Source organism: Pygocentrus nattereri, chromosome 12, assembly GCF_015220715.1.
Source record: "Pygocentrus nattereri isolate fPygNat1 chromosome 12, fPygNat1.pri, whole genome shotgun sequence".
NCBI lineage: Eukaryota > Metazoa > Chordata > Actinopteri > Characiformes > Serrasalmidae > Pygocentrus > Pygocentrus nattereri.
In genome coordinates this window covers 33745514-33763672 of record NC_051222.1, presented here as the reverse complement: position 1 = coordinate 33763672, position 18159 = coordinate 33745514, and the positions used below count along the sequence as shown (strand labels likewise).

Below are 18159 nucleotides of genomic sequence, written 5' to 3'. Positions count from 1 at the left end.
TATATATATATATATACTACGGCATGTAAAACGATAAAAATTAGAGCTATAAATCGCCCCCCCTCTCTCTCCGAAGAGCACACAGTGAGAGAAGCTCTGTTTGTCCTGATGTGGTTATTAGTAGCGCTGTCTCGAGCTGCTGGAGGCCTGTTCCTCATCACGCCCTCCAGACTGCCCTGCATTGTTGTGTTTCTTTAGACCAACAGAAGGAACATTGTCAATAGAGGACAATGGAGGTGGACTGTGCCTGTTACCAATTAACCCCCAGCAGTCTGGAGTTACTCTTATCATTGATTTGAATGTATTTGCCTAATTCTTTAATTCGTTACGCAGCGATTCACATAATTACATTAAATATCTGTTTGTTTTGATATCAGAAAGAAAAACGACAAAAGAAGTAAAACTGTAGAGGAAGTTTTGTCTTATTGCAAAACAAGACTGTGGGGACAACAGTAACTATCCAAACTCAAATCTGCTTACAAATAAAAATGTAGGCTGATTTGATTTCTCTGCACATGATCCTGAGAAATAACTCATATCATCGCATGGCTTAGTTTTCCCTCGATTTCTAGAGGCTAAATAGAGCATGCAGGCCCGGTACTCTTCACCTGAATGCTCATTCATACATAAATACTGTATGCATTATGTACCACATGGTAGGCTGGTTAACGTTCATGTGCTTCTCCATGTTCTCAGGTGGGAAGTATGTTCCTCGTGCCATCCTGGTGGATCTAGAACCCGGCACCATGGACTCCGTCCGCTCTGGTCCTTTTGGGCAGATCTTCAGGCCTGACAACTTCGTCTTCGGTAGCGTAAAAAAGCTCCCAGGCTTTTTCTTACGGTTCTTTATTTGATTACTGATTCACACAAACATCAGCACCACCCACAGCTTCTTGTACTCCATGGGTGGAGGTTAGGGAACTGGCTTTGTGACCGGAAGGTCGCCGGTTTGATCCCCAGCCGACAGAACGTTGTGGAGGTGTCATTGAGTAAGGCACTTAACCCCCAACTGCTCCCTGGTGGGACGTACTGCCCCCTAGTGTGTGTGTGCTCACTAGTGTGTATGTGGTGTTTCACCGCACGGATGGGTCAAATGCGGAGGTGGAATTTCCCAGTTTGTGGGACTAACATGGGAAACCCTTAAACTGCAGGCATATTATTTAGTTATTAATCTCTTTATTCTGTGACTATTAACCAACTAGTTAAGAAACTGATTCTATATAGAACCATAAACACACAAAGAACCCTTTGCATAATAAACAGGTTCTTCGCATTATGAAAGGGTTCTTCAGATCAACAAAGAATGTGTAGATTGTTCTACGTAGAACATTTTTGAAAAGGGTGTCACTATTGTTACAAGCCAAATAACCCTGTAATGGTACTAATGGTAATAGAAAGAACCCTTTTAGCTAAGAGTGTATACACACACACACACACACACACACACACACACACTTATATATATATATATATATACATATACTACATATGTACTACATATATATTTATCTATGTTTGTGTGTGTGTGTGTGTGTGTGTGTGTATACACTCTTTAAAAAGATGGTTCTTCAAGGGTTCTTTACATAGAAAATGCTTCTATGTAGAACCAAGAACACTCAAAGAACCCTTTACATAATTAAAGGGTTCTTTCTATTGTGAAAGGATTTTTGAGATTGTTCTTTTCTTTTTGAAATGCACATATCGCCACTATTAGTACAAGCTAAAGAACCCTCTTTGCTGCATATAGAACTCTCTGTTTCTTGGGTAAATATGTGTAGGTAGTACCAAGAACCACACAACTATTATACATGGACCTCTAGAGGAAAAATAAAACAGCAGTAAAAAGTAAAAAGTACAGCATGGGCCTTTTCATTTGGCCTCACCCTGTGCTGTACACTGACCTGCCACTAGATGGCAGCACTACTGTATTTACCAACATTACTATGAGACAGTGTTGGGTAGTTTGCTTATGTAATCCAGTGCTGATTATACATTTCAGGAGTAAAAAATCTAGTTTGATTTCTATTATTATTATTATTATTATTATTATTATTATTATTATTACTATTTGGTTTCATATTTGGTGAACTGGCTGTCTAAAGCTCAATCTAGCTGAAGATTCAGCCGTAATCTCCCCCTTAAATCTCTCAAACATACACATAACTATTGTTATCAGTCACAGAACTGTAGAAATTATGCACATTAATAAATAAAAGGTCCCACATGTTCTTCATTTTTTTCTTTATTTATGATGTTTTTGTCTTTTTATACATCAGAAACATCTATAATAAAATAAACATATAAATAAATAAATATAATATAATCTTTGTCAACCTCTCTTCATTATATCCAATTAATCTTTTCTGCAAAACCTTACGATCAATTTATGTAAATGACACTTATCTGATTGGCCCTGTGTTATTAAACAAGCAGTCCAGGCTGCAACACACCTGCTTTAGCAAGAATGGGCGGAGCTAAAGTGCCGTAGGTGGATATATTTAAATTAATTGACTCTTGTGATGAAAGCAATGAATTATAAATGGAGATTAGTATCTATATGGACGTCAAACTATTTTATGTTTAATTAAATTTTGTATAATTTCGAAATTATCCTACTCTAATTAGTTTAGATCGGCCAAACAAGAATGTATGTGTCCTATTGCTACTCAACAACAGCCTGACCTATTCATTGTTCATACTCACTGTGCTCTTATAAAGGACTCATAGCCCCTCTTGTACTTCTCTACCAGGTCAGAGCGGAGCTGGCAATAACTGGGCGAAAGGCCACTACACAGAGGGGGCAGAGCTGGTGGACTCTGTGCTGGATGTGGTGCGCAAGGAGGCCGAGAGCTGCGACTGTCTGCAGGGCTTCCAGCTCACCCACTCTCTGGGTGGAGGCACTGGTTCCGGTATGGGCACCCTGCTGATCAGCAAGATCCGCGAAGAGTATCCCGACCGTATCATGAACACCTTCAGCGTCGTACCTTCTCCCAAAGTGTCCGACACAGTGGTTGAGCCCTACAACGCCACTCTGTCCGTCCACCAGCTGGTGGAGAACACAGATGAGACCTACTGCATCGACAACGAGGCTCTCTACGACATCTGCTTCCGCACACTCAAGCTGACCACACCCACTTACGGAGATCTCAACCACCTGGTCTCGGCCACCATGAGCGGCGTCACCACCTGCCTTCGCTTCCCAGGCCAGCTTAACGCCGACTTGCGCAAACTAGCCGTCAACATGGTCCCCTTCCCCCGTCTCCACTTCTTCATGCCTGGATTTGCGCCCCTCACCAGCAGGGGGAGCCAGCAGTACCGTGCTCTGTCAGTGCCAGAGTTGACCCAGCAGATGTTTGATGCTAAGAACATGATGGCCGCTTGCGACCCGCGCCACGGCCGGTACCTGACAGTGGCCGCAGTCTTCCGTGGCCGTATGTCCATGAAGGAAGTGGATGAGCAGATGCTCAACGTCCAAAACAAGAACAGCAGCTACTTCGTCGAGTGGATCCCCAACAACGTCAAGACGGCCGTCTGTGACATCCCACCCCGTGGCCTGAAGATGGCCGCAACCTTCATCGGCAACAGCACGGCCATCCAGGAGCTGTTCAAGCGCATCTCCGAGCAGTTCACCGCCATGTTCCGCCGCAAGGCCTTCCTCCACTGGTACACCGGAGAAGGCATGGACGAGATGGAGTTCACCGAGGCTGAAAGCAACATGAACGACCTGGTGTCCGAGTACCAGCAGTACCAGGACGCCACAGCCGAAGAGGGCGAGTTCGAGGAGGAGGGCGAAGAGGAGGCGGCTTAATCCCTTCTTCTTCTTCTTCTCTCTAACCTCCTCTTCTCCAGCTAATAATTCCGTGGGTTCCTTTGTGTTCACTTTCCTTTGCCCTCCTGACCTTCTCTCCCCTTCCACTCTCCATCACTCGTGGTGTTTCGTGAAGGTGTATCTGTTCAAGACTAAAGGAAGCAAGCTCTCGTTGACACATTCTCACATTAGCAGTGGTGTTCATCCCTGTGCTCTCTCAACCTTGAGTCCATTGTTTTCCCCTCATGACATCAGCAACACTCAGTTCACCATACTTACTTATTTTCACCATCACAACAAACATGGATTCACCTTAAAATGAATAAAAGTGTGAGTGAACCCAACTGTGAACTGCATCATCTTCATTTTGCGATTCTGTGAGCCAAACCCTCACCAGCCTGAAGCTGGCTTCCTAGTGGTTCCACCTTAAATGGTATAGGAGGTCCAGGTTTCAGAATGTAACTGCTGCACCATTTAAGGTGGAAAGGATATTTCAAACAACAAGCTGGCGACTTCAGCTTTGTCAAGCCCTTATTGCTTTTCAGTGGCACGTCCAACCTCTGACCACTAGAGGCCACTGCATAGTTATTAACCAATGACAAAAATAAGCGGGCACTCAATTTACATGCATGTCAATGCCATTATCAGGAAGTAACAAACGATTAAAGCAAAAATCATCAACAAGGTTAAAAAATTAAGCTAAAAATTTACAACATGAAGGCAATATTGCCACCTGTATGAATCCTATTTAAAGAAAAAAGACTTTTAGGTTTCAGAGATGGAGGCGTTTGATACTGTCTTAGTACTGTATTCTACTACTCTAATACTCAGTGAGTAAAAACTGCCCCTTGATTTAAAAACAGTTCAAGTGCAAGGTGAGTGAAAAAAAGGAAGTGAGTCAGTTCTAGAGAGCAAATGTGCTTCTGCAATAAAAGTCAACACGTTAATAAAAGACAGCAAATGAAAGAATGAATTTAAGAAGGAAACTGTCCACCTTCCTGTTACCAGTGTAACCTCTCAGTATGAGCACAGGCTATGTGCCCTTTGAACTAGTGATGGGAAAGACCAGCACCTTTCAATTAATCAGTTCAGTTGGCTCAGGCCCTCAATAAGGCCTATTAGGTCATTGTAGGCCAGACGTCTTATTAATAAGGCTCTCAACAAGCCATACATGATTGGACAGTCTTGCAAAAGTTATATTTAGTGTTTGAATTCCTGTCATTTGACTGCAGACAACTGTTTGACTGATTGCATTTGCCTCTTTAAAGTAAACCAAGGAAAATGTAATGAACAAATAACAGTTTGCATTGTATTTGCCATAAAAGCAGCAAGAGTCTACACAATCCAGGCCTGCGTCATGCAGCAATATTTCTGGATACTTGCCCTCATGTTGCCTGGACAACACTCAACCAAGGGTCAAACAGATCAACATGCCAAAAAATGACCAAATTAGATTTTGAAAATCTTGCACAGTTTTGTCCATCTGGTCACACTTTAAAAAGAACAGCAGGCCAGCATCAAACTCTAAACCTGTCATAGATCTTAAGTGAACTTTTCTGCCTGCAACTGAAAAAATAAATAAACTAGGATTAGCCAGAAACTAAAGAACCCAGTTCAGCAACAAGATGGCCATAAAATGCTTTACAGATGGACAAGAACAAAACTAAATTCGACTACCCAACAGTGGCCGATGTCTTCCATGGCCGTATGTCCATGAAGAAAGTGGATGAGAAGATGCTCAATGCCCAGAACAAGAACAGCAGCTACTTTGTCGAGTGGATCCCCGACAATGTCAAGACAGCCATCTGTGACGTCCCACCCCGAGGCCTGAAGATGGCCATCACCTTCATTACCAAAAGCACAGCCATCCAAGAGCTGTTCAGGACCTTCTCTGAGCAGTTCACTGCCATGTTCCACTGCAAAGCCTTCCTCCAATGGAACAAGATGGAGTTCACAGACGCTGAAAGCAACACGAGTGAACTGGTGTCCGAGTACCAGCAATTCGAATTCATTAAGAATACACTGGGAAAAAATGAGCTTAACCTGATATTGAGACAGTTTTATGGATCCACGTGTAACACAATAGCACAATATTCAGGGCATTACTTTTAACTTAGCAGAACCGTATTATAAAAGCAATTGAGCACACGAGGTCATGTGTTATCACAAATGACATCATGGACGTATGATCTACTCACCTTCGAATCACACCCTTTACTTTTCATGTTTCTTGTGATAACACGTGACCTTGAGTGCTCTACTTCTTAAACAATGTTCATGCAGTAAACTACAGAAACTACAGGGTCTGAATTTACTTTACGATTATAATAGGAAGCCTGCAGCATTGCTGTGTTATTACTGTGTAGTATAACTATCTTTATTTTAGGCCATTGCAGGATGACGAGCATCGACTGAGTGATTATAAAAGGAAATGCGAGGGATGGAGAGGTGAAGAGAGAAAGAGAGACAGACAGTGAAGAGTAAAAGCGGCTATGCAATAGAGGAAGTCTATTCCTGTCCTCGATTTCCTCTCAGTTTGCCTGCTCAACACGTCCTCAAACGCAGTGCATGTGTGACACAGACAGAAAGACAACGAGATTTACAAAGAAACAGCATTTACTCCAAAAGTGAGCCTGAGTACACTAGAAAAAGGGTCATTTACTTGCATCTATATGTTTGGGGTTTCTGATGAAATGACCAAGAAGTATTTCATTTGGTGTTTCTGTTACTTTACTAATGACATACTTGGGAATTATGTATTTAATAACAGTGTAATAGTGAAATACTGAAACAAGTGATGTAATGATGATTTCCACATGAACAGAACATATTACATCAACACTGTTTCCTCTTTAGGTTTACTTAGTTTTGCCAGTAGTTGTGTCGATGGAACAACCTGGATGGTGCTGTTCTTCTTTGGCTCAGAGAAGACAATGTCCATTATTTCCATAAACATCCTGATGTCAGAGCACAATACATATTTCAGTCTATTTCAGCTGAGCTTCGGCCCAGAGAAGTCAGCAGTGTTTCTGGGCATTGGTCACAAATAGCTTCTGCTGTACATAGTGCAGTCTTAACTTGCATTTGTGGATGTAGTGATGAACAATGTTTATGGACAATGGTTTGTCGTAGTAAACCTATGTGGTGATTTCCATCACAGAAGCAGGCCGGTTTTTAATGCAGTGCCGCCTGAGAGACTGAAGGTCAGTTGTGATTTTTCAGCCTTTTGTCTGAATTCCCTGAATCTTTTGAAAATATTGTGTACCAAAAAGAGTGAAAAACCTAAAACCTTTAAAATTGCTTGTTGAGAAATGGTGTTCCTGAACTGTTGACAGATTTGTTGGCAAAGTGGTGATCCTCAGAGGTGAACCCTGGGGTGACTGTTTTAAGGACAACAGCTTTTGTCTTTATTTGGGCTTCTTGACAGCTACACATCTTTTCCGACCCATGGCGCTGAGTGGTCATCTCACGGTGGAAGGTTGGATCTGAAGCAGTTTGATTTTCTCCTCTTTCTCAAAGATGAAAGCTTTAAGTGCTGTTTATTCGATGAGGGCAGTGTTGGTGGCCTAGCAGTCTTGCAGGTTGTTGTTAGGAGTCCCATTTTCACTGTGGCTTCTAACCATTATTTGACCTCCAGTTTTGGAAACTCCTCTTTTCCACTTGTTTTACTTTGCTTTTGACCATTTTATGCAAGCAATATTCTGAAAATGTAATATAAACAAATTGCAAGTAGTTTCTTACTTGTACTGTACAGATTTCATAGCTGTCCTGTGATAAAAGGGGAAGAAAAGGAGAGAAAAACTGGAGATGTAATGAGAAGGAAACAGCCATAGTTGTCACACACACCATAGACCGCATACACATACACGACTATGCACCCAGATCAGGAAGTAAGCGTTTTTAACTGTGGGTCTGCTGCTTATCCCCTCGACCGCGTTTGTGTGTGTGTGTGTGTCTGTGTGTCTGTGTGTGTGTGTGAGAATGTCTGCGTAAGTGTTTGTGTATGTATGCGTGTGCGTTGATAAGCCTTAGCCTTACAATGACTGTCTTATCGCAAAAACTCCAATAAATCACTTATGGACTACATCCTACAGCTACAGCATGGGATCCAGACTCAAGTAAGTCAACCTCAGTCTCTCTCTCTCTCCCTCTCTCTCTCTCTCTCTCTCTCTCTGATGAAATAAGGCCATATTGGTGCAACATCACCATTTATGTACACACCATATAGGCCTCTGTGAAAGTAAATTGATTTAAAGATGAGCTTGCCACCTTGAAACATGCTTCATTGTGAGCGTAATTATGTCGGTTGCATCAGTGGTTCATTTCCTGGACCTTACTCAAAATGCCGCTGTGTCAAAATAGCTCCTATGTGCTGTCCTAATCATATCAGAATGTTGTTTTCTTTATTATTTCTCTTATTATTTAACACCTTTTGAAAGGACCAGCTACTCTTTACCTGATGTGAAACATTTCAGAATGAATGGGCCAATAAAAGTGGCCCCAAATCACTCAGAAGTATAAAATTCTACTGTAAAGTTACAATTTTGGACATATAAGCCTTTCGTATGGCAGCAGCGTCTGCGTCTAAAGATGTTTACCACCATTTCTCACTGTTCAGTAGAAATGCTTATATGGTTGGCTAGTCAAATTAGATGACTTTAGTCTTTGCATCTGTAGGTTGTATGTTCTGGTATAGTCTGGTATCATCTGCTGAAATGGCCTTTGGTTCTACATGAATGCAGGTTATTGTTACCGTTATTATTTATGAGGTAGACTATAAGGAAGATATTATATATCATCACTTTGAGAACAAAACCATTTATGAAAATGGTAACTTTACTGGAAAAGGAAAAAAAATGTTCCTAACTTCTAATGTAAAAAGTCATTTTAGACCATTTCTGTTGATCCATTCATCATGAAATGTTCACACAATGTAAATATGTAATATTTGTGTTATACAAAAGTACACAAAACATGACAGAAATAGAGATGAAAGGTATACGATGCAGTAGTTGGAAATTTCAGGTTTAATGCTTTGCCTGGTCATTAAACCTGTAGAACCTGTAGGTCATTAAACCTTCAGAAGGGTTTGTGTGAAGAACCTGGATGGTGGTGAAGGCCTTTAGCATTTGACTTCATCTCTAGTCTGAGTTTCATCTCCATGATGGGAGGATGTTTGTTTTAGGGTTCCAGGTGCATGATGGGAGGATGTGGCCTAGCACAGTTGGGCATACCCACACACAACTTTACATTAGTATATATAGGCATTACCACAGTCAGATTTTCATTGACTAAAATACGATTTCTAATTTTCTAATTTGACTAAAAACGAACTAAGATTGAAAATAAATCTAAACTAGGTGGTAAAATAAACATCAGTGGTGCAATAGTGCTGATCTAGGATCAGAACACAGGAGGACTGAGGGGCAGAACTGATCTTGACGTTCATTTGCAATGTAGTCTTAATCATGAAATATGTTTTAGTTTTACCAAAATTGTGTTTATATCTAATACAAATAAAATTGACTTAAGGAACATTTTAGTCAATACAACTATATATACACACTTATATAGTTGTGAGTATACTCGTGACTGCATATCTTCTCTACAGTAAGTCCTTGTTATAAAACTCACAGTAAATATTACAGTAGCTCTTATAGATGTCTAAGACCTGCAGTTTTAGACCATAATTAATCCTCTAAAAAATGGACAAGCCTAATCATTTACAAGACCAGTGACCAAACTTAAATGTTGTTATTTGACTTACATCCACTTATTCACCTTTGGCATTTTTGTCAGATGAAGGTGCCACTCTACTGTTTCATTATGGTTTCATGTTTATCATCCGGAATCGTTTTGGCAAAGATTTTTGTCATTATTTATTGACAATTTATTGACATTATGAACTGTGACCTATTGACATTATGAACTGTCTCCTGTCTGTGTCCTGTGGCTTTCCCAAAATGTCTTCATGTTTTAAGAACTATCAAAAGACAAGGTCACATTCATTACCTCATAATCATAGAAACGGTGTTCACCAAGATTCAGTTCTTGGGCCACTGTTATACTAAATCAATGGTGTCTGTTAACAGCATAAAGTTGGAAATCCATATGTATAAGTCATGGTTTAGAACGCCAACCTTGTTAAGCAACTTAGATCCTCAACTTATAAACACTTGTAATGCCATTTCTTGAAGTCTAAACAGGCTCACAAGGCAAATTTGCCCTAAATTTGTGTCATTTAGCCACCAACATATTTCATAGGCCCCACCTCTGTACTATATCTGAACTCATGTTGTTGGCTTTAGAATCAACACTTCAGGCTGTTCCTTGGCCGGTGACCTATCGTTGTACTATTGTACAATGTTATACATCTGCTCAATCAAGCTAGGATAAGGGTCATTTAGGTCATTTCATTTTTTTTTCACTTTCACTTTGTATATTTTTCATAAGTTAGCGTAAGATTATCTGTCAAATAACTGGATGTAAATCTACAGCACTTCTTTGGCAACCACTTTAAAACTGCTACATAACATTGACATAACCATGTCATAAACATGTCACAGCAGGTGTTATATGCTGTCATGGGTTGTCACAGATATTGTTCGGTGATATAACAGTGCCATGTTACCACTCCTGGTGATTGTCATGACAGCTTGTGTTGTATACAAATTTTTGCCTTCAGTCTAGACATCAAATATTATGACATATGAAAATTATGATGATTATGAAACAGTAATGGTAAATTATATACAGTATCATCTGGCATTATGTTATATGGTATATTATTATAATATGAGACATGGTTATTATTAGTCTCAATTAGTCTTTCTTTGGCTTTATTTTATAAAATTCAAGTGAAGTAATGCCATATGTCATAATTTAAGAAAATGTCACATTGCTATCATATGAATACAATTTAATACAGCATTTTTTTTTAAAAGGAATATTGCACGTACTGTTCAGAACATCATCATTTTCTGGAAGAAGTGCCATCAGTGAAGCACTGTATTAGTAAATTAGTAATAGCATGATGATGAAAAGTAACTGTTCCTGAAAAACCAACATTGCCATACAGCCAATCTTGTGTTCAAGTATGCAATAAAGTTAAATTTGATAACTCTGCCTTTATTCATGATGTTTAATTTTTCAGAGAAAACCCAGAGAAGACGTTTTACTGGTTCTTTCAAGCCTCATGTCCAATCGCCAGGGACAAAGGTGAGCATATGCACACACGGATACAGGCCACAGTTTGTGTGGGGTGATGCTGGGCGGTATCTGCTGAGCGTGGCTGTTCTTCCCGTCACATGACTGAGCCAGAAAACCACAGAGCTCTGCAGGTTGCCATGGGAACAATCCGAGGCCGGCTAGCACACTAGGATTAGCCTCAGCTAGCGGCTGTTACTGAACCTAGAGAGGAAACAGCCTGAAGACTGATCAGTGAGAGAGAGAATGACATTGATGATGAAAGACCTACAATAAACATTAGGCTTTAGTAAATGATAGCTTATCTGTTAGTTACTAGAGCTGGTTATTCCTGCAGTAGTTATTACTAATGCAGGCTAACTATTTAGGTGCGTGTTTGAGCAGTTAGTGCGTGCAGGAAGACGCTGTTGGTGTCATTATGTTAGAAACCTGATGACTTCATTCAACCACATCCTCTACTCAGTACAGAATTGAGTTGGGCCTGCGGCCTATGGCCGAAGCTTCATGAGAACGCTGAAGTACTTCACTAGAAAACTGAGGCAGTTTGTTTCTGGTGCATTCGTTTTTGTATATTTTTAAGACAAAGTGTCTCAGTTTTATAGTCAAACCTGATTTTAAAAAGAGCAGGATTAACACACAGGACTAACTAAATGATCCTGACTGAGCTTTTTGCTCTCTGAAGTTAAGGTTAGGGGTAGGTTTCATCTTTATCATCCAAAACCATATAGACAAAGATTTTTGTAATTATTTATTGACTATTTTTTGGCATTATGAACTGTCTCCTGTCTGTGTCCTGTGGCTTTCCCAACATGTCTTCATGTTTTGAGAACTATCAAAAGACAAGGTCACATTCATTACCTCATAATCTTAGAAACAGTGTCCACCAAGGTTCAGTTCTTGGGCCACTGTTATACTAAATCAATGGTGTCTGTTAACAGCATAAAGTTGGAAATCCATATGTATAAGTCATGGTTTAGAACGCCAACCTTGTTAAGCAACTTACATCCTCAACTTATAAACACTTGTAATGCCTTTTCTTGAAGTCTAAACAGGCTCACAAGGCAAATTTGCCCTAAATTTGTGTCATTTAGCCACCAACATATTTCATAGGCCCCACCTCTGTACTATATCTGAACTCATGTTGTTGGCTTTAGAATCAACACTTCAGGCTGTTCCTTGGCCGGTGACCTATCGTTGTACTATTGTACAATGTTATACATCTGCTCAATCAAGCTAGGATAAGGGTCATTTAGGTCATTTCATTTTTTTTTCACTTTCACTTTGTATATTTTTCATAAGTTAGCGTAAGATTATCTGTCAAATAACTGGATGTAAATCTACAGCACTTCTCCATATGTATCCATATGTATAAGTCATGCTTTAGAACACCAGCCTTGTTAAGCAACTCAGATCCTTTGAAATCTAAACAGGTTCACAAGGCAAATTTGTGCAAAATGTATGTCCTTTCCCTACAACGTTTAGTTTTTCCTAGGCCCCATCTCTGACCTATATCTGAACTTATGTTGTTGTCTTTAGAATCAACTAAAGACATTTCAGGCTGTCTCAATATAGTCAATCTGGTTATAGTCCAACCAGAAAAAAGCAGGATTAACACACAAGACCAACTAAATGATCCAGACTGAGCTTTTTGCTTAATGAAGTTAAGATTAGGCCTAGATTTAGGATTAGAAAACTCTTATTTATAGGTTCTTACAAATAGGTAACACATGTAGTACATATTAGTATTACATGTATGCACCTACATATGTAAATATGTATGGAAAATATTACATGTAGATAATATATATGGGAAACGTTATAATTATGTGTAGGTACTTACATATCATTGCTGTCGAGACTATAGCCTTGTGCGAAAATTTCTGTTTTTATGTTTAAGTTGAAATGATAGATAATATGGACTGATATGAAACAGTAACATGCTCCATATTTATTATACATATTGTATATTGTTAATGTAACCAGGTGTTTTGGATCGTTACTATTGCTCCTTTCATCAAAATCATAGAATTTTGACACCTGTATATATATATACACTACAGACATGATTCTGTAGTGAAAATCACTGCATGGGCTCCGAAACACTTCTGAACACCACTGCCTGTGAAAACAGATTGTCGCTGCATCCACAAATGCATGTTAAAACTTTTAAATGCAAAGATGTAACCATATATGAACAAGATCCAGAAATGCTGCCACCTTCTCTGGGCTTAGGGGAAGTGAAAAACAGTCCTGTGGTCTGATGAATCAACATTTTAAATCCTATGTGTATTATACATTCAGGGCATATTATTTATAAGCACTTACTTGTTTATACATACATATCAGACATGTTATATATAGACACAACAAATATATTATAGAATAATAATATAATATGATGTAGAACATGTATTATTATTATACCATGTGTGCATATAGTTATCTAACACATATGAGAGATATATACATACACATACTACATACGGAATATAGGTATGAAAATAATGACATTGTAAAAAAAAAAACGGCCTGTTTTGTTTTGTGGTCTGTCTGCTCTTTGTTTAGATCCAGGCGTGCTGTTTCAGTTCCCGGAGGACTTCAGTGATGAGGTTAGTTATTAAAAAGATGATTATTTTTTATTGTAAATTGTTTTTAATTCCTGATTAACCTTAAGGAAAAATACATGCAAATAAAAGATACCAATTAAAAAAAAAAAAAAAGCTCCACACTATGTGCACATTTATTCACCTCTCTCTCTTGCAGGAGTGTCTGCAGTCACTTCCTCGTTTCTGCTTCCCATATGACATAGGGAGGTAATACTGACACATCCGTCCAGTCTTCTGTCCACTTACTCACACACTTTCTCAGAATGACTCTGTAAGAGAAAATCCCCACAGATGGTTTATTATCACTTTCAGTCCTGAAAATCCCTTATTACATACTAAAGCTTATTATTCAGTAACTGCAGGGACTTCCGTCCAAACTGGCCAAGCTATTCTGAGGCTACAGAAGAGTGTACTAAATTCAATACCTTTACTAAATTTTTAATCTTGAAATGTACATATATCAGTCTTAGAGGGACAATAACAAAAACAGCCTGAATAAATCGAAGCTATAAAGAGGTAAAAATCAATTCTGACTGTTTTTTAATACATAAACACCAAAAGTGGATAGACAAAAAGATGATGTTCCAGATGATCCCAGAGGGAAAGTCATCAATTACAGCATCACAAAATACAGTAAAGAGCAAGACAGGAGCAATAGGTATATATAAATATATATATATATAGGAGTATAGCTGTACACGATTATACAGATAAATAAAAGAAGTAAAGATGTATAATAAAACATATTAAAACAAACATAAAATATAATGTGGAGTATGAAAATAAGGAAGAAAACTGCATATATTCCATGCATGTCACAATGTAGTGGTGCATATGAATGAACCAAATGACTAAACACTGTAAATAACAGTATGTTAATTGTAATCTGGTTCCATTGACTTACATTAAAAATAGTTTCTTTTCATCTGCTGTAAAGTTACCATTTTGGAGATACGAGGTTTCCTTCCAATATGCAGGGGTGTATAAACAAAGTGGCAGTGCAGTTTGCAATATGTATGGATGTATAAATATGGGCCTTTTAAGATTTTTTATACAGTAATTACTTTAAATATTTCAGTAACTGCTATTAACCTAACATGTGGTTGTGACAGTGCAAAGTTTTCCTGAAGATTAGCTATTACAGTTGTTTGATTTGCGGACTGATTGATTGATTGACTGGTCGGTTGACTGATGGACAGGGTGAGGGATGGAGTGGCTGTCCAGCACTTCACCTTCGTGTTGACTGATCTGGAAGGATGTCAGCGATTCGGTTTCTGCAGACTCACCTCCAGCTCCCAGACCTGCCTCTGCATCCTGAGGTTAGCACACCAATGCACATGTCATATGTCAAGGCCTCAAACTGGGCTCCTTCCAGGTCACAGATCTGCAGAGATGTTTTCCCTCTTCTGGCTGCGTCCACAAGCACCAGTGGTGGACAGTAACTAAGTAAATGTAATTTGTTTCTGTACTTAAGTAGTTTTGTCGTGTATCTGTACTTTACTGAAGTTTTTCCATTTTGGGCGACTTTTTCCTTTCACTCCACTACATTTCAGAGTCTAATATCCGACTTTTTACTCCACTACATTATTCAAAATCTGTCGTTCCTTTTGGTTTTTGTTTGTATAAAAACATAACATGTCAAAACAAAAGAAGCTCAAAGCAAGAAAACCAATGATGAACTAACCTAACTTTGTGTAAATAGAGCTCAATATAGAAATATGTCCACATATGCAGTCGAGACTGACGCGGCTTTTTTCTGAATTTCTACAAACACCATTTCATTTTATAGTAAATGAGTTTGGGCTGGTTTATGTTTATGAACAGACGCCTACAGATCAACATAGTAAAGGAGCTCATCTGTGATCCTGAGTTTAAAGCCAGTTTTTATTCAACTTAAACTTGGAACTAAGTTGTAAATAAATCTGAAACTGAAACTTTGCTTGTGTGTAAAAAGTGATTTCAGAGCCACTCGGTTCTCCCTGATGGAAACTGTTTACCTTCAGTGTTTTGTGCTTCTGATCATTTTAATAGACGTCAGCGTCACTAATTAATGACGTTCTATTAAAAGACTGGTTTACCAAGAGAGACGCTGGAGGACTTTCACCTGAAATGAGTTCATGAAGCCAGTCTGGTTATAAAAATGATAACAGGACATCAGAGCCAGAATTACTCTTTTAGTACTTTTACTTTATACTTAAGTACATTTGAAGGGAAATACTTTAGTACTTTTACTCAAGTGGATGTCTAAAGGGAGGAACTTCTACTTTTACTGGAGTGATATTTTACCTTGGTGGTCTCGACTTTAACTCAAGTACATGGTTTATGTACTTTGTCCACCAGTGACAACCACATGCTACTGTACTGTACATGGTGTACTGATGTTCTAATGATGGTGTACTGGCGTGAACATACTGTTTAGAAGGCCTTGCTCATCAGCTTAAGAGCAGAATCAGGTGTTTAACAAGGCAGAACGCTTATTTCAGGGGTGGACAATTTTTGGGAATCCAGCACAGTTTGACCTTTTTACCATTTAGCAGTTGCTGTTAGTTTGATGGTTTGACATTGACTGAATGTTGGGCTGAAAATCAAGCCCTGTTTTAAGCATACAATGTTTTTTCCCCTTGTTTTGACTACATTCAGCCACAGGATCTCTAGCCTGGTCTCTAACAGAGCTGCTAGCATGCTAAACTAATGCTAACAGTTGTTCTCTTCTAGCTAGCAGCACCGTTTAAATACGCACATTCACATCATGGAAAAAAGCCTTTTCCTGGCTTTCGGGAGGAAAAATGAGTTCAACGATGAACGTAAACAATGTTAACAGAGCTGTTAGCTTGCTAAGACAATGCCAACCAGATCGCCTCTGCTAGTTAGCAATACTGTTCATCATTTAGCAGCGGCTGTTAGATTGACGGTTTGACTTTGATTGAGCGATGGACTGAAAATGATGCACTGGTTTAGGCAAACTGCACTTTTTATTTCCTTGTTTCATTTGCAGTTCTTAAGTGTTCACTGCTGCAAATGTCATTGCAGTAATTTCCCTGCTTAGAACTGTTCAGTCCTACAGTGGAAAACAGGCCTTGGGTGATTTCCCTGCTCTAACACACCAACAAAATGATGACAGGTGGCCTAATACAAGCAAATAAACTAAGACAAATCACCCAAACTCTGCATGAGCCTAGAGTTCCCCATCCCTGCCTTATAGCTCGCAGCTCTTGGCTCAGCAGTGTTTGTCCTAAACATATGCGGGTCAGTTCCTCTTCCTAGTCATGTGGTCAGTCATGAATGACCACATAATTTAGACAGAGTTTAGTGGATCAACCTCCAAAGGGTTGTCTCCAGTACAACTGTATACAAAATTGTATGCTAATTGCACATTTTGTCCATTTTCTAAGTTAAAAAAAGAGCGATCACATCCTTCATTTACAGCATTTGGCAGACACTCTTATGCAGAGCGACTTACAATTTGATTGTTTTTTACACAGGTAGGTGAAGGTGGTGTTAGGAGTCTTGCCCAAGGACTCTTATTGGTATAGTGTAGGGTGTTTACCCAGGCGGGGCATTGAACCCCAGTCTACAGCGTAGAAGGCAAAGGTGTTAACCACTACACTAACCAACCAAGCATCCTCTGTGTGGAATGTGAAAAATATAGGGTGTGCATAAGTTTGGACAGGTGTGAACTGGCTAACTACTGGGGACGTCCCAAGTCGGTTGGGTACTCCAGCATTCACTGGTTGCTAACTCAATTGTTTTGGCTGTGCTAATGGTAACTTCAATGTCAAGAAAAAAGTTTGGCTTAACAATTCTTCTTTTAGAAATGCTCTTTTATAGTTTGGTAATGCCGTCTTCGACAAATGAATCAATTAATTATCTCATCTTTTGTCTGCCGTTTGAGAAACGAGTAACAATTTACACCAATCTTTTGGGAAATTGGGCATCTTTTCAGATTTACAAACATGCTATGGCATATTTTTTTTCCTCAAGGTATCTCGAGCATTGTTACTGTTTGTAGGCTATGAAGGACCAGCTGGGTGAGCCGGTTTGCTACAGTGCCACCTTGAGCAAGACCAGTGCTGCATCTCTAGTTTGTTGGGAATACCAATATTGGCCTTGCTCATGGTTTTGTGGTTTAAGCAGGCTATGATATGTTTATTTTCAGGGACACCCAGAATTCAGATTTTGAGGCATTCAGGGGGTCTAGGCAGTTAATTAGGTGGTCCTGGAACCCACAGAACCTCTTGTATTTCGCACCTTGAGTTTGGGCACCCCATCTGTCAGTACATTCAGTTCCCTCTGAACATTACTTGTAGTCAGTTAACAGCCTTTCTATTCTTGAATTACTATTTGTTTCCCATTTTTTACTTGTAGGATTTTTTAAAATGGTAATTCAAGCTCAGAAATATTCATAGATCGCATTGCATTCACAGCATGTTTGAGATCAGCCAACATGTTTTCATACCCTTTAAGCCAGAGGGACAGTGAAGGGCATTCCAACTCTTCAATCCTTTGTTTCTTGAAGGAGTTCAAGGTTGACTGGGATGC

General features: G+C 39.3%; 3 protein-coding genes across 4 annotated transcripts in view; all 3 read left to right on the top strand.

Moving 5' to 3' along the window:
• LOC108411210 (tubulin beta-4B chain-like) overlaps window positions 1–4152 on the top strand; it is an 8648-nt gene extending 4496 nt beyond the window's left edge. The window contains exons 3-4 of the mRNA XM_017682670.2: window positions 697–807; window positions 2751–4152. Coding sequence (XP_017538159.1) covers window positions 697–807; window positions 2751–3808 — 1169 coding nt within the window. The 3' untranslated portion in view covers window positions 3809–4152. The remainder of the gene's footprint in view (window positions 1–696; window positions 808–2750) is intronic.
• Window positions 4153–5455: 1303 nt separating this feature from the next.
• Window positions 5456–6384, top strand: LOC108411207 (tubulin beta chain-like). Its single transcript, XM_017682664.2, has 2 exons — window positions 5456–5882; window positions 6344–6384. The coding sequence occupies exons 1-2, from the start codon at window positions 5456–5458 to the stop codon at window positions 6382–6384; spliced, it is 468 nt and encodes a 155-aa protein (XP_017538153.2).
• A 1307-nt stretch (window positions 6385–7691) lies between these two features.
• Window positions 7692–18159, top strand: part of si:dkey-76b14.2 (DENN domain-containing protein 1B) — a 36944-nt gene continuing 26476 nt past the window's right edge. For both annotated transcript variants that reach the window (XM_017682672.2, XM_017682671.2), the window contains exons 1-5: window positions 7692–7926; window positions 10962–11026; window positions 13580–13623; window positions 13778–13827; window positions 14820–14939. In XM_017682672.2, the coding sequence (XP_017538161.1) occupies window positions 7910–7926; window positions 10962–11026; window positions 13580–13623; window positions 13778–13827; window positions 14820–14939 (296 nt within the window). In that variant the 5' untranslated portion in view covers window positions 7692–7909. The remainder of the gene's footprint in view (window positions 7927–10961; window positions 11027–13579; window positions 13624–13777; window positions 13828–14819; window positions 14940–18159) is intronic.